Source organism: Triturus cristatus, chromosome 7, assembly GCF_964204655.1.
Source record: "Triturus cristatus chromosome 7, aTriCri1.1, whole genome shotgun sequence".
Taxonomy (NCBI): Eukaryota; Metazoa; Chordata; class Amphibia; order Caudata; family Salamandridae; genus Triturus; species Triturus cristatus.
This window is the reverse complement of record NC_140590.1, coordinates 1,484,773,094-1,484,791,403: the sequence shown is the minus strand read 5'-3', so window position 1 is coordinate 1,484,791,403 and position 18,310 is coordinate 1,484,773,094. Positions and strand designations below refer to the sequence as shown.

At 42.8% G+C, this 18,310-nt stretch overlaps 1 protein-coding gene across 1 annotated transcript in view; it reads right to left on the bottom strand.

Moving 5' to 3' along the window:
• Window positions 1–18,310, bottom strand: part of LOC146812226 (BPI fold-containing family C protein-like) — a 98,696-nt gene that overhangs the window by 38,370 nt on the left and 42,016 nt on the right. Inside the window, exons 6-12 of the mRNA XM_085619256.1 lie at window positions 15,783–15,846; window positions 14,998–15,058; window positions 12,053–12,144; window positions 10,890–11,063; window positions 10,731–10,787; window positions 6,200–6,361; window positions 5,190–5,278 (exon numbers count right to left, since the gene is read on the bottom strand). Of these exons, the coding sequence (XP_085475382.1) occupies window positions 5,190–5,278; window positions 6,200–6,361; window positions 10,731–10,787; window positions 10,890–11,063; window positions 12,053–12,144; window positions 14,998–15,058; window positions 15,783–15,846 (699 nt within the window). The remainder of the gene's footprint in view (window positions 1–5,189; window positions 5,279–6,199; window positions 6,362–10,730; window positions 10,788–10,889; window positions 11,064–12,052; window positions 12,145–14,997; window positions 15,059–15,782; window positions 15,847–18,310) is intronic.

Genomic DNA, 18,310 nt, shown 5'->3' with positions numbered 1-18,310 from the left:
GTGCTCAAGAAATTAAGCTCGATCAATCCACACATCCTTATTACAATTGTGACCCCCTTACAACATTGTGCTTGGTCAGAGACTAGAAAATTCTGGACCCAGCCATATCTACGAAATATTTCTTTACTCTTGCTTGCTACCAGATGTGTCTGCTGTAACACCTTTAATATGTGCCTGGCTTTCTTCCAGATACCTCAGCACTGACCATTCACATTCCATATAAGAATATTTATGTTGGCCATCATACCTCCCCTCTAATTCCCACCTCCTGCTTCATCACTGACTCACAAAAACATTCCTGACTAAGTGATAACAAGGACTTTTTTTTATTTTTACCCCACACCTCCCCACCCGTGCACCTTTCCCCCCTCCACCACCCCACCCCATTCGGGGAAACTCAATAAACAATGAGATATAAGAAAGAACATACTGCCGCGCTTTAAACAAGCCAATTTTGCATTAACACAGACTCCTGACACTTAGCCGATTCTTGCTTCCTTTTATTGTGTCAATTAGTTTCTCTACATCTCCTACTGAGCGATAGTTATGCATTTGGTTATCCCACATTATGCGTAGCATTGCGGGGAATTTTAATTGGACCTTGGCCCCAAGCTTCCATAGCTCCTCCATCTTGTTTCCTAACTCTCATTGCCTCTGTTCCGTAGATTTACTTATATCTAACCTGATTGCTACCGAATAACCATTGACTGAATACGGTCCGTTTCTTAGGGTCCCACTGAAGATTTCCTCTTTGATGGTATAAGAGAGGAAATTCACCAAAATCTTCCTGGGTTTAACCTCTTGGGGGTTACGACAGAAGGGCTCTCTCTGTGGTCTTTGAATTTATTGCTCAAGGTTTATATCTTTGTTATCCTTCAAGACGGTGCTCCGGAGTATATTAATTATAAAGATCTTCATGTCCGAGCCCACCTCAGCTTCTGGGATGTTCAAAAATCTTAAATTATTCCTTCAGGAATGGTTTTCCAATCTCTCAAGATCGTCCCATAGGCTTTGATTTTGCTTGGCTAACTTAGAGATTTCAGAGGCATTTTTTGGCGCATCTTGTTTTACTGTACCTACCTCTTCTTCCAAAATCTTAGTCCAGAGGGTAACCTCATCTAGTTTTTGTGTTAGCTCAGAGGAGGAAGTTTGTATGCTGACCTGATTAGCTTCCAGTACTTCGATACGATTCTTGATTTCATTCTTCAGCCCCATTAGAATACTTGCCAGTGAGTCATCTGCATTCCCCGGAGTCCCTTCTCCTCTTTCGACATTCTTGTCCGTCCTAATATGTATATTTTTAGACCCTTCTGACTCTTCTGGTGTGCCCATCGCTGCCAGAGCTTCAAACTTATTGCTGGTGGGAATTCTAGCTGTCTCCTTTTGAGCTATTACGGAATCAGTTTCGGGTTCATTTGGTGTGGGGCTCTGCTTGTGCCACTTTCAGCACATTAAGATCCATATTAAGTGCCTCTGCTCCTTTGTTTTAGGAGTCGTTTCCCCCGAACTTCCCCTCTGCATACTAGGTCTAACGTGAAAAAAGGATTTAAGCGAGGGTGTTATTTTAGTAGGTATAATAGTTCCCTTTTTATTCCTTTCCCCTGCGTTTTTTAATGAGGATTTGCCTGTTCTCCTACTTTGGAGACTCCCTCCACTTTGCCGACCTCGCCTTCCTTTGGCCGTGTCCTTTATTTCCTGCATTGCGCCCAAAAGGGGTCAGATGTTAGAGAAACTGGAAAAAAGCCAGCCTTAACCCCCGAAGTTCCTGGTTCTCAAGGTGTACCTGGAGGGTTTATCACCGACCTCAACCTTCTTTAAAAACACCTTTCTCCATATGAAGGGGATAGGAACTTTTTACTCGCACCTCCTTGGTATAACTCACTATCTCACCTGGCTCCCTCCTCCTCTGATCTCCCACAGAGGGAGACTGGTCTCTAAACACTGCCCTGAGGATTGCAGGAAGCCTCGACTTGTGCTGACTCTGCCCCCGACCCTAGCAGCAGCTTCCCTGCAGCGTCAGGGCTCTGCAGCCACCTCTCTCTGCCGAGACCTCCAAGACCAGCACCGCAGTGGCCAGTAGCCCACCGGCTTCACGTCAGCTGTCGATGTAAGGACCTGTACAGCCGGTATTTCAGCCTGGTACGTTGCAGCTGCTCTCAGGAATCACTTTCGCGGCACCGCACCCCCGAGGTATTCCACAGTTAATTATTTTCAGAATTTGGAGTTCACAAATCTTCAAGGATTCTTCAGTCTGGTTACCTTATGAAAACATAGCAAACAGTGTGACAAGGGTGAGCCAATGTCTACAGGTTGGCATAGTCTAAAAGCAGTCAGAGCTTTAAGGAGCTTTTTTCAGCAGGGTGCCTAGTCCTCTTTCCCTGGACTCCACAGCTTCCAACACATCAAGCTTTGTGACAAATGTAGTTCCAAGAGCAGGAAGGCAAGTAGCCACAGCAGAAATAAAATATCCCTCTGTCCCAGGGGAAGGTCAAGATACTGGCTTACCCACCTCTGGAGGACAAGATAAATTTAGGGATGACAGAGGTAACTGAGAGCATCTCTTTTTCTTCAGCTGATCCTATATTTGTATGGCTCACACCCTGTATGCATGAATTTTCTATGATTTCCTACAATATATTTCATGGTCCCTATTGTATTTTCTGTTGTATTTTACATCATAATATTTTTTACTAACTTGTTTATATGATATATTATATACACAGGAAATTGTCTGCCATCCACTGGGCCCTACTGTATTAAAGTGATAAGAATAAATAAATAAATAAATAAATACATATATATCTATATGTTATTGCAAGCAATTAACTCCATAAACTGTTTAAATCAAGCTTTTAGAATATCTTTCTCTGTTGTATAAATCTGTATATTGGCTTTCCGTAGCACATGAACAGCAAGTGAGAAAAATAAGCTTTCCAGGCTAATACAGCAATAGACCATGAGCAATGAGAGGAAACATACAATAGATATCACTGAGCGGGTGGTCGCTGCCCATAGAAGATGTGATATTAATAGTTGTAAGAATAACAAGGGAGAACACAAAGTCTAGTCTCGCCATGTATTAGGGGTTGCTAAATGCGTGCAAATGTTTAGTGGGGGTATGTGAGTGTGTGGGTGATCCTTTCCATTTTGAACACTTTGTAGAACCAGAGGGCTTCTGACAGTGGGTCTTTCTTTTTGCAACTGAGTTTGATAAGTTGTTTGCCTGCCCGTTATGTGTTGAATGAGTATCTTATCAGCACTGTTTATGTTTCATGGTGGAGGGTAATATTCCTAAGAGGTTTGTGAGCGGCTGTGCCGGGATTGCTTAACCTAGTCAGCCTTTGTCATGGCCGTGGATATCCTTTCAGAACATCTGAATGAGTGCACATTCCCACCAGGTGTGTAGGGACAATCCCACTGCCTTCCCACATCTTCAACAAAGAGTTGACGCTGTGGGAAATTTTTTGTAGAGGTGGGTTGGTGTAAGTTACCAGTGGAACATGATTTTATAGGCATATTCTCTCTGGGAATATTCCTTAGAGCTTAGGGTATGTCGTGCCAGATCTTGTTCCAGTCCTAGGACTCAATGACCTACATTTGACTTTGTAGGGGTGAGTGGTCTCAGGTTTTAAAGCCTGTATCACCTTGTATGTCCTTAAGATTAACCCTTTGGAGATGGAAAAGGAGTTTGTTAGATCCTCAAAGGGTGTCAATTTCAGTGTTGTCCCTTGTGCATTGGTCGTAAATAGGGCCCAGTAGTGAAGTTGGCAGTATTGGAGTCTGGCGTTTTCAGGGACAGAGCACTCTTGCTTACACTGTTCAAATGTTTTCACTGAGCCGTATCGTGCATCAGTCGCTCTCTGTCCAGCTAATAAATGATCTAGGTTCATTGGCCACCGTAAAGTCAAGGTTTTGGTCTACTGATGTGTTTTGGGACAGGAAAGTCATGAAGCCAGGCAGTCTCATTCATCCAAGGCTGTTCTCTTTGGTGTGGCCGAGTAGGCCGTTTTGGGGTGGGCCACGTGAGGCCCCATTGTGGGTGGCATGTGACCGACTGATCCATATGGAACTAGTCTCTCTTTCCCTCACCGTCCATACTTAAGTGAACCGATGGTGGGCCATCCAGTACTACTCCAGGAGGTTGGGTCAGACTAGGCTCCCTCTCTCTCTGGGAAGCATTAGGAGTTTATTTGACATATGCAGATGTTTCTCATTCCTGTGTGACGGCTAAGTGCTGTGCATTAGGAGTTATGCAAATTAGACCTTCCCTTAATGGTGGCACGAAAGGGTGCATATCACCCTCCCATGTCCAAAGATCCACTAGAATTGGTTTGCAAGAGGTCTGTACAAAAGTGCCCGGCGTACCAATTTCCCCTATGTCGTTCTCATCCCATAGGTGGTCACAGGGGGCGCCTCAGTCCTGGGCAAGGCCCGGCACTTCCAAGTGGGGTGCTGCACAGTTTTTGTGTGCTCCCCACATTTGAAGCTTCAAGCGGGGAGTGGAGCAGTGTGCGTTGGGGGATTGCCCAATCCCCCCCAGGCTAGTCTCCGGTTCAGGGCTCCCCAGGCATATCCCTCTCAGCCACGTTGCAAGTGGAGCTGTCCCTGAATCCATTGGTTCCCTCCCACCTTACCGTCACCAGGTGAGAAGCCAAAAGGGGCCTTAAAGTAATGTTTTCACTAAGTTCCGTCATTCAGAATACGCGATTGAGGCGTGGCACAGTGGAGTTCCCTGGTTTCATGCCTGCCGTTGTAGAGGTTGTGGGGAGACGTTTACGCCTGGACATATTTGGCATCTCCCCGATTGCTGACTGGTTAGCACTGAGGTGCCCCACACAGTTTAGGCCCTGTTCAGGCTCCAGATTTGTGTCCCAGAGAGACCCCTGAAAAATACTAATACATTTCCATCACTTTGAACTTCCTCAAAATGGTGTTGCTTCTAACAAATCAGAGTTACTCCCGTAGCTGTTATGGCCTAAGACAGCTCGATAGTGGTGAAATAACGGAAACTGAAAGGCATTTTGCATTTAAAAGCTAAACTCTTTTGAAAAGGACAAAAAAATAAAAAATGAAATTAACCATGTGTCCCAACTAATTTTTCAGTGGTAGAACAAGATGATGTCAACTAACTTCATGGATGCGATTGAAAGACAGCAACAATATTTGAATGATTAGACAATCAATGTCACCTGTTAAGTGCCAGTGTGCCAGTGAGATTTAGCTCTGTGTCAGAGGATGTCCGGTCTGAGAGGGAGAGTTTTCCACTGATGCTGGCAATCTATAGGGAAACAGAACACATTGTTATACCGGAATCCTTGGGGCCATGCAACATTGTGTTGTAATATCAAAAGAACAATCGTAGACCAATGAGCAAGCTCACAAATAGAAAGCAATAAAGCAAATACCATACAGCACAGCAATAGTACAACATATTCGCCAAAACCCCAAATGCAGCCACCTCACCTAAAAAAAGTAAATTTGAAACAAGAAATGTATTGAATAAGCTTGATCCCAACCACGCCATGCGTGCCAAGTCCTAATAATGACTGGCACTTCAATGTACAATTGTTTTGCTACCACAATTGTGGTTGCAAAACACTTGCATTTTACCACTTACTTCAAGTAGGTGGTAAGCCACTCCCAGGAGACCCCTTTCACTTTGTGAATGCATGCGAAAATATTTTTAAGGGCAGGCAGTGTACTGCCTGCTCTTAAAAAATTAAAATTGATCCAATTTTTTTTAAGGCAAACGGGCTGCATTAAAAAAAACAGCTTTATTTAAAAAGCAGTCACAGACATGGTGGTCTGCTGACCCCAGGAGGCCGCCATCCCTGGGAGTGCTAGCCATTCCCAATGGGGTAGCAAATTGCACCTGCCGCATGAATATTAATGAGGCATGCAATTTGCGACCCTTGTTATGTATCGCAAATAGTGTCTCAAACACTGTAGTAAATTACATTTTGCTTGTCGCAAATTGCAAGTCGCAAAACGACGCAATTTGCTTCTCGCAAATTGTAAGGGTTGTACATCTGGCCCCAGTCAGTTGTTTAAAGTTAATTCATTGTGAAGAAGTAATGGATGTCATCTGTGTCCATGGGACCTCTCTGAATCCACAGCATCACCAGATACAATGTACACCTGTCTCATTGAAAACGCCAATTTTCTCCAACACACTCAACCCATGCAGTTATCAACTCACCATGTTCTGTTTGACAAGCAGTTTACTGACAGAGTTTGGCAGCTGGGCGTAGATCTCTACACAGAACCCGATTTCTACAGTCAGGTTGTCAGGCTTCAGGGTGACTAGTGGCGCGCTCGTGGCTTGTATCGTCCCTGTCAATTGGTGCTGCTGATTTGAAACCTAGTGATGGGTCATAAAAAAAGTGCACTCATTACGGTCTTTTTACGTGTGGTACAACAGTTCTCAAGAAAGGTCCAAATTAGTATCCCCCCTTAGAAAAGTAATTTTAATGGGATTGGATCTGCTTACGTCATCTAACTTTTAAAGTAGCTTCAAAGTATTTGGGAGATTGTAGTTTTTTTATTACATTGTAAAAGGGGGTAAGAAATGTGGTTAATGTATTCCTTATTTTTAATATATGTTTTCCTGAAGTTGGTTTTTATTTCTTTTAAGCCTTAAGTTTATTTAATATGAAATGTGATATGAATAAAGGTTATCACAGCACTGATGCCTAAAAATTTAATGAAAGCGGGCAGCGAATTCCATCTGACAACCTTCTGCCACCTGCTTCCCAGATGGCAATTGATAGATGGAATCAGGCGGAGGCAGAAATATATCCAATCATATCAAATGATGATATCCTCGCCTGTGCCCCTCAAACACCTATCATGTAAGAACTGGATGGTAGTGCTCACTGTCTGATATTCCCAGGGCCTTGGGGAATGGAGGGCTGTAGTGGTGTGGCAGTGTGTGAGACAGTCCTAGCATGGTACAAGCCCTCTACCATCCCCCACTCAGCCGCGGCCCATCCAGGTAAGAGCGATGGGGCCATATGGGGGGTTTTCGATGGACGATGAGGAGGGAAAATTAAATAAATAATTTTCCCTCGTCATTGTCCATCGAAATACCCTCACACGGCCCCACCGCTCTTACCCGCACGAGCCGTGGCTGCCCCCACTCCAGGGCTAAGGAAATATCCGTGGATCCACTGAGGCCTAGAAAGGTGGACTCCCATCACCTACTCATACGGTGGATGTGGTACCCGTGAGGGAATCACCCGATTCTCCGCATGTGTGGGATACTTATACACCCTAGGTAAGGGCTTGAGGTGCCTGGCCGGGGAGTCTTCGGTCCTCTTCCCACAATGCTGTGCAAACACAGGAGTGTGATGGAAATGCGAGGGCTTCCTGCCTGGGTTCCAGCAGGGACAGGTTCCACCAGCTGACCTTGCAGGACTGGCAGGTACTACAAGGACATTAGAATGATGGTACCTCCATCGCTACGCCTTTGTATGCCACCACCTTGCTGTTCCCCTGCCAAAGCCTGGCCGCCCTTTTTAGCAATGGAAATTACTGGCGTCAGCATGGGCAGTAGAGTGGGGACGCGACGTTGAGGATTTGACCTGAGCCGAGATGGTGCCTCAGCCAAGATCTAGATAAGGGCTGAAGACATTGTCGGAAACCACAAAAGAGCAGACATAATGTCTTAGAACATGGCAACTACAGCAATTTATTAGGGTAGGGAAACCTTTATTAGGGTATACAAGCGCCAATCATCTGTCATGATAGGGGTTGTTATTCTGATGGTGATAGTGAGGGTGCGACAGATTCAAAATGCAATTTGGAAAGTTTCTCACGTAGGCTTATGTTCATGTTTTGGGTAAACTTGCAACTTGGGTCTCACTATGAAATCAAGAAGAGCTCCTGGGAAGCTGCATCGACCTGTTGCAGTATACCATTAGGACTGAGTCACACGCGCAAAGACACAGACATGCATTTCTGCACGCGGAGAGGGTATGGAAATGTGCAATTGCACTTTTAAACTTTTTTCTCTCGCTTCTACACTGTGAAAATACAGTTGCCCTCAGAAAACCCCTTTTTACACACACTGTCTCCAGTTTTGCAGTGCTCCCTCCCATTTCCACCCTGAAACAGACTTGTTCCTGAGCTCTACAAGCATTATCCTCATTTTCAAGTGGGAATGTGCCTGGCAGGTGTGTGTGAACTGTCACTGACTTACAAGTCGGAGTCTTCTTTCCTACTTTGGTAAGTGTCCCATTCCAGAAAGGCCCACAAAACACCAGTGGTGAAAATATCTATGTGAGTGAATCCATTTACAACTATACATTTACACTGGTGAACATTTTAATTGGATTTGCACTTGTAGTTTATGTATTTGCAAACCGAGGTGTAACTTAGGTGCTTATATACATTTGAGATGAGTTTCAAAGCTTTTTAATACAGCACCTATAACATTTTGCCATATTATACATCTACAAAGAACATATGCTTCTCCCACCAATCTAAAAGTCACACTTTGTGTTCTGATCAAAGCTCTAAAAATGTGTCTGATTCCATCAGGATTTGTGCTTTAGTAACCCATGTGTTATTCATGTTTTCTAAGTAACGAAATTCCCATTGGCAGTAGTTTTGTTTTTCAGGATACTTGAGTTTTCAAAATGTTTCATACAATTGAAAGTAAAGAATGAAGGTCACTTTAATGTTTAATTACGAATATGTTCTGTAGTAGTGATAGACGCATTAGTAGTAGTAGTACAAGTAGTACTCATAGCACTAGTTGTAGCAGTAAAATGGAAGCCAGTACTAGTAGGCACAGCAGGAGTAGTTGGGGCAAAATAGTTCCAGCAGTAGTAGCATTAGTAAGTATTAGTAACAGCAGACGGGGAGAAGTAGAAGTGTTAGATGTAGTAAGGTAGTTGTAGAGAAATAGTAGTAGCAGTGAGTAGTGATATTAGTAGCAGTAGAAAGAGTATTATTAGTAGTAGCTGTAGCAGTAAAGTAGTGAAAGTACTAGGAATAGCATAAGTAGTTGTGGTAGAACAGTAGAAGCAATAGTAGTAGTAAGTATTAGTAGTAGTAACAGTAGGAGGGGAAGGAGTAGAAGTATTAGCAGTAGTAGTAAGGTAGTAGTAGTGGAAACAGTAGTAGTAGTCAGTATTAGCAGTAGCAGAAAGAGTGCTAATAGTGTAGAATTAGTAGCAGTATCGAGGTATATCACTGGGTGACTTGACTGTGCTTCATATTGGTATAGTCAGAGCTGGTGCAATAGTCCACTTAATAGTGTTTGTCCACAGGACTGAGGCGACAGTTTCTGTTCAGCTACATGGTGTTTGTACAGTTCAGCGATCACCAATTACCCAGAATTGTGGTGCTTTATGTTTTGTTGGCAAACTCATGACTATGATTTGGGGTATGGCCATATGTGGCTCACCTGCTCACTGTGCCACTGGATTTAAGCTAGCCTGGCTGATGAGGGGTGAAACCATGAAACTGGTCCCAGGATGCTTGTTTCCTGTCCAGGGAGGACTTGGCTTGGCAGTTCAGGCTGGACTGTTCCCATAGGGAGCAGGGTCAAGACTGATTTGCATATGGGTGGGTCCAAACTGGGGTGAAATAGTGTGCAAAAGAACGATGGATTAAACCCAGATCTCTTGACTAGGGGTGAGTGGTCGAAAAGTTTCAGCACTCCGTCCATTATCTTGTTGTGTAGGCTATGATTGTGGGTGTACCAGGTAAGGAGGTATATAGCTAATGATTGATGAGGAGATACTCAAGTAAGTATATCCATATATTATACATAAAATAGTTAATTTATTGGAAACATATAATCCTCAGCAATTGTCCTGTTCCAGAGAGAGGTAAAGATCCTCGAAAGCAAGGAGAGCTTGTAGAACAGAAAGAGTTTTGTTAGCTCAGGGAGATTTGTGCTAACAGTGTTGGATTATTTGCTGGTTTTATTAGATAAAAGCATATGGCTTTAGTAATGTGATTGATTGTATATCACTCTTTACAACATTGTGAGAAAGTAAAATGAACCATCAGGAAGGTCATGGCTTTCTGTGCCCTTAAGGTATGTGGACGCCAAAACCTTCCTTGCCAGTGCTTAATTTGTAAACAAATAAGTGCCGGGGCCTTCATGATGAGGTCACCACAGTTTGTACCAGTGCCAGTACTGCCAATAAAAGAACTTACACAACTACTAACCATCACACTGCTACGAATGTGAGAATTCAGAATGTTCAAGGCCACCAAGCTTTAAAAATGGTTTGGGTGTCCGGTAGTAGTTGTTTTAAACATGTATTGAATTATTAAATAACTGTTTTCCTGCTCATCTTTACATGAGCAGCTGTTCCAAGTGCCAGTGCCGGAAATTAAGTGCAGGTGCCGAGCACCGGAAAACACCATCTGAAATTAAGCCCTGCTCTTAGTTGCTTCCAGGCATGCTGATTATCCTGTCAGTACCATGCCACTGAAATATACAAATTTATTTGGAAATTATGCATTACTTAATTTAGTACAGACACACTTATTGATAGCCGTAGAGGTTGGTGATGAGCCACATTTTCAGTATAAGCAGCGTATGCACAAATTAGTCCTATTAGGATCCATGCAAAGTAAATTTATGGGTAGACAATTCATTTAGGGAGTTCTGCGTGCCCTAGCTCACTCAGCTTTAAAGGACTCACTGCAAGATCCCATGCCCAGCAATTGTTTCAGGTGCATGAAAGTTGGCCTCGAATATAACTCACCTCAGGAAAGATTTCTGCAAGTGTAGTAGAGTTCATTGTGGCTAGCCCTGCAGATAGCTGAGGATAAAGAAGACAAATCCAGGTGGTAAATAACAAAGTAAAAGGTTAGGAAATGTGGATACATCATGAAAAATGTGTGCACTCCTTGGTTTGACTCACAAAAGGGTCCAGGCTGAGAGTGAAATAACCAGATCTGTAATAGGAGTGTGCTGCAGATCCAAAGACAGATTCAGAGATCCCAACACAGAACATGTTGTCAATCAGGCTTGCGAGGGAGAAAGATGCTGGTGCAAAAGGAGTTTCTTGAGGGGCTTTAACTTCATAGAACATACCCTATGGAGAGAGAATCAAAATGAATGTGTTTTGGTACATAGTCAATTTTATAAGGCTTGAGATTTTCTTGTAACTCAACCAAGTTCTTGTGGAATATGCTTATTTATCATTCCACCAATTTATTGATATTCACTCTCATGATGACATTATTTTATGAAATATTGCCAAACTGAGATCAGTTTGAGCAGAAGTGCCATGGAGGAAATATAAAAGGCATGTCTGCCGCAGCCGAGAGATATTTTTTGCTTGAATCGGCATCCAACCAGTATTTCCTTTAACGTTTTAATACAAAATGTGCTTTTATGTTCAATTTTCATACGAGATACTGGCTCTGTACATTTGCGCAATAGGCATAATATCACATCATTTTCACTAACATTATGCATATTTTGCATGAGAACAAATTCACAATTTGTCTGACAATAAGATAGTGATGCGAAACATTGCCTAAAATCATGCTGATAGTATTCTTTTTTGAGTGAACCAACCCGCAAGAACTCGAATCACATGAATTTTCAAGTTAATCAAGGTTAAACAGACTTTCATTCTAAGTATTGGCGCCATCTTGTTTTTTGGAAAAAAAATCCTAACATGCACATGTGACATAACATGATGCACAACATTTAATGTATATGTAATGTGAGTGTGCATGTGGGATCTGCATGCCTTGGCTTCCTGTATACTATCTGCAATATTTGAATGCAGTATGCACACAAATCAAGGCTTCCCAGTTTTCTTAGCCTATGCACATATATAATCTATGCGCTTGCAAGGTTAGGATGGTTGCATGACAGAATATAGAGAACAAAAATCTTATTCTACACAGATCTCGCCTATTACTTTGAAGGTCAGTATACATAGGTGTATTGAGTTTTCCTTTTACCTGTGAATTACACATAATGGCACGTATATGAGCAAGCAGTAAGCACTAGCAACTAGAGATCAATACCTGGAAAATGATACTATAGGGATTGTGGGCAGAGATTTACCTTTAGAGGGATGGTCAAATCGTTCTCTGTGGTGACAGGATTACTCACAAGAGTATAATCAAATCCAACATTTTTGTTTATGTTCATCCGGACTGAGAAGAGACATGAGAAATACAAGTTACACACAGAACCCAAAGAAGGTCTAGACTACAGATTAACAAGATTCTCAATCAGAAATGTGTCCACAGAATCAGCATATTGTTCCTAAAACTGACATGCCTGGGCTGAGTACTGTGGGAGTGTACTGGTGTATGCATGCCCGCACACAAAAACAATATGTCTGAGTTTTACCCTATTAGGAAGAGGAAGCATTCTTCCATCTATTTATCAGGGTTTTTTATGTATCTGGTGACGTGTACTGGAAAGTCATCATTCTAGATTCAGCTCTTTATTTCAGTGTCAGTGTCATAGTTTTGGAAGTGCCCCTTATATTGCCACGTGCCTGCTCTTGAGAGCATGTGTAGCCTTTAAACAAAAGTGAAAAGGGTGAGTGGGGTAAGTGTGTGTGTGGCACTGCGCATGACGCTATCTGGATGGATTACTTGGTGGTTCCAAAGTAAGCAAGTGTAGTCAGGGCACTTCTGGATATCCCTACTTGCTCTTTCAGATTGGATAGAAAGATTTCATGTTCCATCGTTTTTTAAGATCCAGAAAGTTGAATGAGTATCCAACTAGCTTCTCGCCCTTCATCAGTGTTCTTGTAAAGTTCTCCCTGATGCTCATCAGGGAGTATTATGTTCTTCTCAATGAGCAGACTTCAAATTGATAGATGGGCACGCAGTTCAGCGGAATATTTCAGTATGTGTACTCTTAATCTAAAACCCACTTTTATGAAATATTGGTGCAGTGAAAGTGGTTAGAGATTGGTAGCTAGTTTGTTGGCCCAAGTAGGGCTAGTGTCATGTATTTGCAATGGGGTGACGATTGCTATTATTAGTTTGCTCTGAAGGCTATGTTCACCATTTTTGGTCATGTCTCCTTCATTGCTCTATCAAGACATCATGGTATCCTTCCAGTAGTAAATTTGATATTTTGATTACTGGAGCTTTTCTTTTGATTGCCAATGAATCCATAGGTTCAAAGTTTTTGAACGATGGCGCTGAAAAAGGGAGGATGGTAGTGCATGGTGAGGAGAAGAATTCCACAGCTTTGCCCACCGTAATTGGGTTTTCACAGGAAGTGGTTAAGCAGTGCTCCTGGATTGTTTATTCCTCTGAAGAATTTGATGTGTTTTTTACTCATCCACACAGACAACGGCGAGAAGGTGGGTGGGGTCAACGGGCAGAGGCAGCACGCTGATCACGTAGGGCAGATGGGAGTGGCAGCAACACAGACCATGCTGCAGGAGGAGTGGCAGCACAAAATACCACACAGGTCAGACAGGAGATGCAATGGCAGCACAACTGACCATAGAGGTCCTGGGGGAGGGGCAACACAATGAACCATGGAGGGCAGGAGGGAAGGGACAGGGACAGTGGACAGAAGGGGGATAAGGTAGGCACAGGAACAGCAACAGCAACTTGCCAGGCTGGGCAGGTGGGTGGGGCAGTGTCAGCACGACAAACCGTGCACTGGGCAGGTAGAAGGGGCAGCTCAAAAGACCATGGAGGGCATTACGGAGGGGGGCAGCAAAATGGACCATGGAGGGCAGGAGGGAGGGGCTGAATCATACTTGTCACTAGGACTACACTATATATATTTCACAGGTGCACACATGTACATACAGTCACTGTATGCTTTATACGTATGTGTACCCTTCCCTACCTACTGTATTGTCTGAAATGATCAATAGCTTATAGAGTAATATGAGGAGCAGTAGCTTGAATGATGTCATCAGTGATGTTATCAGTCATGGATGTCATCAATGATGACATTTCAAATGTCATCAGTGATGTCATCAATGATGTCATTTAACATGTCATGAGTGATATCATATATGATGTCAATAAGCAGTGCATGGCGGGGCACAAGTAAGAGGTAGCTCACTGAGCTATAACTGGGAAATTTAAGAGCTGGTTTGGCACTAAAGCATTAGTTTTTAAATCATTTCAACGTTACTTTAACTTTTTTTTTTTCAATGAATATATGTGTATAGATTATATAATATACATATCATCGAGGTATATATAAGTGTGGAGTTAAGAATAATAAGCCTATATTTACCGATAAATACATATTTTCACAATATTGTGGTAGTCAATATTGTTCGATATTTTTCTAGCATGAAGTAAAAAAAAAAGAACTAGACACTTGGACTTAAAAATCCTTATTGTACAATCATGATTACAACTGCAGCCCTCTCACTGTTGTAGTGTCGCCATAACTGTAACTGCTGCACTATCACTGCTGCGCAGCACGTTAGGTCCTGAGGCACTCCTACTTTGATGCATTGATCATGTCAAACTCAGCTGCAGTCTTACTTTTAGACAGACAGCAGATCCCACCTGGCCTGCAGCGCACTCACATACAACCAGTACTCACAGCATGCAGCACTCTCCTTGTAAGGAGTCAGCATAATGCAACTGCGAAGTTCCTGCTGTTCCACAGTCAGCCCTGCACTCGCTGTCCCAGCCTGTCTATAATAACTCCTCACTCTTTCTACCATGGAGAAACAAAGTCAAACTTTTCCCAGGAACCAGTGGAGTAACAAACGCCCCCGCAGTACAGTGGGGGGGGGGGGTGGCCAGAGCTCGTGGGGGGCAGGGCAGTACCCTGGCCTGAGAGCTCTCAAGTAAGTCAGAAAGGGGGCCCCGCCATGCACTTTGCGGGGGGCTCAAATTTCATTATGACACTGCCGGGAATATTATCATTTATTCAGGAAGCGTCAGCACTGGTGCATATGTTACTGCAAAACTCTTTCTCCAATAGGTAACGCGGTTACTTGGTTACACAAAAGAGCACTGACCACACCCTTGGCGGCGCTAAAGAAGGAAGTAGACACTCACATTGCTCCAGTTTGAGATTCTTCGACCATTTCTCAATTTGCTCTTTCATGATGGGACACACCTGCAGAAAAAGAAAAATAATATTTTAAAATCATCTCCTTCAAGCCTCTCCTTGGTGATTGTTACAAAGAAGACCTTAACTTGTTCCTGACCCGATTTCACTTCATGTACTTAAGTCTCACTCTGGTCAATGTTCCCTTCCTTCATAACATTCATTGCCCCTCTCTTATCTAATACCTCAAGCTGGTGTCCTGTTTTTCTCCAGTTTTCCAGAGTATTCTTTTCATGCACACATGATGTTATTGTCATGATTTTTATTAACTTAATATTAGTCTTAGAGATCACGGTAGGCTTTTCTAAAAAAACAAATCATAAAACAACTTTCATATTCTCTTATTTTCATATTAACTAATATAAATCCTTCCAACATAGCTATTACTAATCGGATTCCCAGGCTACTGAAAATTATTTCTTTTATCACATCTTGCAATCACAATCACTACACAGTTTAGGAATGGTAAATTTAAATAATGCCGCTGATCTACATTCTATATCATTCTTTGGTCAACGTCCATCTTGGTGCCTACCACCACATTAATGGCATATGTGCCAAGGGCGCTGATGGGACTTCAGAATAGTTGCGCTGCCCGCTGTGATGTCTTTCCTCCCAAAGGATAACTGTAAAGTTTGGGTGCCTCAGAGGAATCTCCCCCATACTCGCTTGCATATTTACTCCATTATGTATCGATGTTCTGGGGTCGATGGTTTTCTTGCTATTACTTTACCTTTTGATTAAATTTTTCACGGCTGATCTTCTTCATAGGTTCAGTCATCATGCCATGGAACATTCTGCAGAGTAGGAAATTCATGAGCATGAAATTAGTATTATTTTTCTTTGAAACAGCAGGCCTTAAGCCCCTTTTGTGTTGGTAACTAATATCCCATGTGCGCTACAATAGGCCCACAACAGAAGTAAATGCTTGGGGCCTATGCTACTGTGTGTAGTACTCTGGTACAAGGGACACGGGCTGTGTTCCAAGATATATCCAAGATATATCAAACTTTGTTATAAACATACAAAAATCACCCAGAAACAAATTTAGGGAATGATTTGGGATTTCCATTGCAAAATTCAAATTTATCAGTGAACATTCCGGGATAGGACATGGGGGCAGGTATAACAATTTCAAGGTAGCTACCACTGAAGTATCCATGTAAAAGCAAAATGAACTACAGAAAAATGAAGATTGACAGAATGAAAAATATACAAATCACAACTCAAATTGAGGAACATTTAATGGCAAATATTTAAGTAGGCTTTACTCTCACTAAAATGATCAACCCACAATGACGCATTCCATTTAGAACCCATTAGAGAAAAAAGGATATGTTGAGGGGGCGGTGGAAGTATGTAATTGTGGCAAAACTTGACATGGCACTGGCAGGTTTTTAGTGACAGAGGGAGATTTGCCCAGAATCACATGTGGTTCTGCTCAAGGCATGTGTTGGGATAAGCGCTGAAGTTTTTAATGTGCAATGATCTGCATGTACTTCACCAGACCACGTGTCCTGGTGTATGGTACCCTCAGAGTGGCTTTACAATGAGATAAGGAGGTGAAAAACTACAAAGGAATGTTTGGGAACATACGAAAAAGTACTATCAATTTTGAACATGATGTCCCAGAAGGAAATCGTCATGTATTTTCACAATTGGTTCTGCTTATTAGACCTCTCCCATATCCCCTTGATTGGGACATACGAGGTCAAGATAACCCCAAGCTCTGCCTCTTATCTGAACTCCTCCAGTCTCCTTCTCTTCACACACCGTGCTTTCAAGCTGCGTGTCCCCCATGGGACTATGCGTGTTATGTTATGAAATGCAGCTGAATTTAGCCCACATGTATATTGTTGAGCTGTTTACAACCCCTCCACCCCACATACACACACTCTCTACCTCCTATTGTACTTTCAAGCATCGGCACTTATCCTCATAACCCCCGGGTGTCTGCCTAACACATTATTACAGAAAACAAGTAGGGGCATATGTACAAGCCCCTATCGCCACTAAAACATCACTTTTTACAGACCTTGTGATGTCGATAGGGCTGCACCTTATGTATAAGGCAGTGTTAAGAAACTTAAAGTGGCTTAACACTGCCTTGTACATAAGGCCCCCTTTCACGCTATGGTTAGCGTGAAAGGGGCGCGCAGTGGGTGTTGTGGTGGGCGTTCCACTGCAAGACCCGTTGTATTTGATGCTGCCCTCCATGTACAAGGGTGGCGTACATAGAAGGTAGCTCCGAAATTAAGACCAGGAAAATCCTGGTCTTAAGTTGCCTTTTAGCAGCACACATGGAAAAAGCAAAATGCAATGGTTTGTTTATGTACAGGAAGGTGTCCCTTCCTGTACATAAACAAACCATTTAAAAAAAAATGCAATTTTGTAACTTTCAGCACACATAGAAGTGTCAAAATGGCATTTTAGGATTGTTTATGTGCAGGAAGGGACACCTCCCTACACATAACCAATCTTCTCCTGCATGCAGACACTCTTGCACTCTGGTGGTAGGGTGCCTGCGTTGGGCACGGGGAAACACAAGGTTGCACCACATTCTTGTAAATATGGTGCAGCCTTGCGTTTCTGAAGTGGCGGAGAGAGGCGTTAAGCCAGGAAGGCTAACGCCTCTCTCCGCCACCTCGTCGTACATGTGGCCCCAAATGTGGATAAGAATAAGATGTTGAGGTAAGTTCTTGTGTCTTTATGCCTTCTTGTGATACAGAGATAAGGGTGGGCAGACCTCATTTTGCCTGGCCTGACTTAGAAGGGGTGGCTGGGACCGAATAAGAAGCATACCCATCAATGTAAGGGGGGTCCTTGAGCCAGGTGTCATGTCAATAGATTATGGTATATTCTTATACCAGCGTTCTCCAGTCTTGATTTTCTAGCTTAGTATACAAACCCACCACGTTCCATAATACTTAAAGTCTTTGCTTGGTTAATCCCAAAATTCATAGCTTGTTGTACAGGTGTGGATATCGTTAGGAGTTTTGGGATGGACTGACTGACACTAAAAGTTCACTTTGGCCATCACGGTGCAGGATTACACTGGCAATCCATGTGCTGCTTTGCGCCAACATTCGTACTGACCGTTGCAGGATATTTCTGGCCACGGAGTAGCTGAAAATACGTTTTTTGCAACTCACAGGTGATGCTAACATAGGTGAGACATTGCACCATAACCATCTATATAATCTGAATTTGTCGATATAAAATGGCCCCAGTTTATAACTTTTCGCACGAAAGCATGAGAAT